At 51.6% G+C, this 3,948-nt stretch overlaps 1 protein-coding gene across 1 annotated transcript; it reads right to left on the reverse strand.

Annotated features, from left to right (window-relative positions):
• Positions 1–1,626: 1,626 nt before the first annotated feature.
• On the reverse strand, positions 1,627–3,423 carry LOC119437389 (RYamide receptor). The gene has a single exon (XM_037704421.2). The coding sequence runs from the start codon at positions 3,336–3,338 to the stop codon at positions 2,394–2,396; it is 945 nt and encodes a 314-aa protein (XP_037560349.1). The 5' UTR covers positions 3,339–3,423; the 3' UTR covers positions 1,627–2,393.
• Positions 3,424–3,948: the final 525 nt, after the last annotated feature.

The following is a 3,948-nucleotide window of genomic DNA, read 5'->3' on the forward strand; positions in this document are numbered from 1 at the left end:
TTTCTGTATACGTGTATGTACACACGGATGCTAGCATTGACGTCACGACTTCCTTGAAACGTTCCTTGAAGTTTCGTTCCTTTTGGAAAAACCTGAAAGTAGCACGTGGATATATCGTTTCCTTAAAAAAAGAGAAAATGTGGGAATTTTGCGGTGTACGATGCTGGGTATCGCCCGCAAAGATCTCGGCATCGAATAATTGTGCTGAAAAACCATGTACTTTTAATCGTTGTCTCAACGCGCACTTGTAACTTCACCGGCCGTTCGGTCATGAAATACAAGACGAGAAAAAAATGAGGACGAACGGAACATTCCGCGAGCGAAACACTAAGCGCGGAGCTCTTATGATATGCACATGAGTGGAACCACCGCGCCTGTCCACGATATTGTGGACAGACGCGACACGCAGAAAATTTCAGAGTGTGAAATTATTGTACATACGTCTCGTTCCGAATATAGATCATTCCCGAATGGTAATGCCTCTGTGTCTCCTGTCCTTATAAGGACTCTCTTGTGAGCTAATCCAGTCCATGTCTTAAAGACAGGCGCGCGCTGCAGTTCATATGAGACCAGGGAATGGATCACTCCCTTCCCCCAACACTATACGATGTTTGGATCTTACTAGTAACGTAACACTGTAGGACTTTCTTGACGTTGCAACGTAACGCGTTAAATTTAAGTGCGACCTGAGCTTCGATACTGAAACATGAACACACACCGAAATTAAACATACGCATGTATTTAATTCCCTGAGAGGTGGTGGTGGTGGTGGTGGTGGTGGTGGATTGTAGCAACAGGCGGGTTTAGCCTGGCGATCAAGGCCGGCAATTGCTCCGCCTGAGCGTCTCTTACAATATCGCTGAATGGTTTCACCATATGTCCATCAAACCAGTCTCTCTTAAGAACTCCATAAGGAGACGTGAAGTTTCTGTGCGGGCTATAACTGATCCCTCGGGAAATACAAGGTGTTGCAGGCACGCATGCGGAAGGTCCTTTTTTTGTAGATTCTCCAGGAGAGCGTCCCTTTCAACTTGGAATTGCTGGCATGACCACAGAAAGTGTTCAATATCTCCTGTCTCGTCACATGCCGTACAGTTCGGAGAATTGATTCGTCCCGTCTTAAAGAGAGGAGGTCGAGACAACATTGTGGTGATTTGTTGGAACTGTCAGCCGGACTACCAAGATTGTTGTGAAACAAACTACTTACGACAAACAGACCCGCTTAGCGAGACAAGCGTGCAAATAACTGTAACAGTGGTAAAACTGTTGCACATGCGGACTTCGGTTCTGTCTACCAGCATCTGCGAAAATGTAGACAACGCAATCGCAAGCATGACGCCGGTAGTGAGCAGTGTTTCTGAACCTAAAACCAGGCGCAAAATTCAGGCAGATGATTGAATATACACAGAGACGAACGCGTTTTCACAAAATCGTTCCACACATGAGCTGCAACAATATCGAAAACAAATGACAAACTTCGTAAAATTACTTCAAAATCATTGAAAGCATTTGAAAAGATTGCTGTTTTTCGGATGCTTTCAATGGTTAGCAAGAACACAGATTGGGAGCATCAGAAAGTAATTATGGTGAGTAAATATTTCCGAGTGAAGCCACTGTGCAGGCTTCACTATTGGCTGGGGCTAATTCTACAGATAATCGTCACCGAAGGTGCCGTAACACAAAAAGTCTGTTTTGCGTAATAAATAAGCTCATCTGACTCTGATCACAGAGCGATACGCTACCGCAAAAATTACTTTTTTTTTTTCGTCATCACCTCGCCGCTCGCCCGTAAGAACATCACAACATGCTCATATCTGGTAAAAATATTTTTTTACCAGCAAACCATGCGCTCCGAGGCGGAGACCATGCACGGAATACTGATGATGGTATAAAGAAATGGCGAGCCGGTTGTAAGTTAAAAAAAAAAAAAAAAAAAAAAAAACAGCGGGTGCTCACCTCGGCAAGCGTTGTTGAAAGTTATTCTCGCAGCCACAACTTTATTGTTTCCTGACGCGATAAAATATGCTCGCGTCACCTGCCGTTGCGCACTTTCGAAGTGTGCTCGCCAAGTCGAAGGCATCTCTTGCCTATATGCCCCACGTCCACGTAGAAAATTTTACCGTTGTTTTGGCCGCTATCGGGACCACGCGAGCCAAACTTCCCGATAAAAAATGCGTGCAGCTGCAAAGCCTTGACTTCGAGACTGAGTTTATATCATTAATGACATACGGCCTAGAAATATGATCTATAGAAAGAAACAGAAGCGACGCAGGGACTATAGCACTTCGTTGTTGTTTTTTTGTCCTGCTACTCTTGCTTTCATCGAGGTCTGTTAAGTTATGAGCGGCCGGGGGTGGCTGACGTCCGTCGTAACAGCGACCAAAGCAAGACGATCAGAGGCAGAATGGCAATGCACGCGCTTCGCTGTGGGCCCCAGAGTGGGCGTGTGAGTTTGACGAACACAAGGACGCGCCGAAAAGCGTGGTGTGGGGCGACATGACAGAGCCGTGTGTACGCACCTTCTTCTTGTTCTTGAGGATGCCCGCGTCACGTGCGCCCTGGGCGTTGCCGGGAGACTTGCTTTCCTTGAGCTTGAGGCCCATGCGCGCGTACACGAAGCAGATGGTGAGCAGCGGGAAAAAGTACTGCAGGCACACCAGCACGTGGTTATAGATGCGCCAGGCCTTGCGCGAGATGCCCACCTCGTGGCAGAACGGCTTGGTCAGGTTGAGCGCGTGCGACTCGACCTGCGTCTCGACGCGCAGCGCGAGCGCGCACGGCAGCGCGGCCGCGACCGCGAGCGTCCAAATGCCACAGATGATGAACTTGGCGCGCAGCTTGGTGGTGCGCGCCTTGAGCGGCGACATGACTGCGCGGTAGCGGTCCAGCGCGATGGCGGTCAGCGTGAATATGGACACGTTGACCGAGAGCACCTGGACGAACGGGCAGAAGGCGCACATGAACTCGGGCAGCACCCAGCGCTGCAGCAGGGCCGCCTGGAACTGGAACGGGATGGAGAACAGTCCGATGATGATGTCGGCCACGGCCAGGTTGGCGATGAAGAAGTTGGTCACAGTCTGCATGCGCCGCGACGTGGCCACGATCCACATGACCATGAAATTGCCCGCGACGGCCACCAGCGAGATGAGTCCGTAGAAGATGGAGAGGAGCACGATGAAACCGACGGGCACCTGGTACAGCTTGCCCGAGCTGACGTTGCCGGCCGGCAGCGACGGCAGCAGCGACAGGTTGCCATAGTCCGGCGACACGTACGGGCTGTCCAGCAACAGGGGCGGCGGTGCCGACGGGTCGTGGGTCATGCCGGGCAGCGAGGTCATCGTGGCACCATAGCGGAACGCCCGTCCGTGGTGCGCGCGGAGTGCGGAGCGGCGCGCAACTGCTGCCGACCGCGCTTGGCGTGATGTCCCGACTGGCGCGTGCGGCTCCGAAGCGCCGGCAGCCGCGCTTCTTACCCTCCTCCCACGGGGCGCGCCCCCATCCTCCTCCTCCTGCTCCGCCTCCGCGCGGGATGATCGCCGCTCGACACAGCTGCGCGGCGCGGATGCCACCGCGGACTTCGCTTCTGGCGCGTTGTTTGCTGCCACAGGGACCGACATCATTATTAGCGCACCACCTCCGCCGGGTAATTAAAACTCGGCGAGCGCAAAAAGGTGCGCGGTACGAATGGAGACGCTGTTTGCCTCCGAGGCTGCCGCCTTTATGATTGTTACCGGCCGTAGTCCTGTCCTCTTTTTTTTTTTCTTCTTCTTTTTTTTTTTCAGCAGTTTTGTCTCGTGTTTTCTGCGCTGATTGGAGAAAATAGCACGTGAGTTTTCTTCCGTTTGTTTGCGCTATTGGAGCAGCGTTCGCTCGAACATGGCAGAGAATCAGTTCGGCAGGTTTTAAGAATGGCAACAGCATCAAAGCCCACGAGGAGCCTTAGTTTTT

The sequence above is a fragment of the Dermacentor silvarum genome, chromosome 1 (assembly GCF_013339745.2).
Source record: "Dermacentor silvarum isolate Dsil-2018 chromosome 1, BIME_Dsil_1.4, whole genome shotgun sequence".
In the NCBI taxonomy this organism is placed as follows: Eukaryota; Metazoa; Arthropoda; class Arachnida; order Ixodida; family Ixodidae; genus Dermacentor; species Dermacentor silvarum.

Excerpts from the sequence above, each read along its gene's own strand:
- LOC119437389 (XM_037704421.2), bottom strand. The coding sequence starts at position 3,338 with ATGACCTCGCTGCCCGGCATGACCCACGACCCGTCGGCACCGCCGCCC.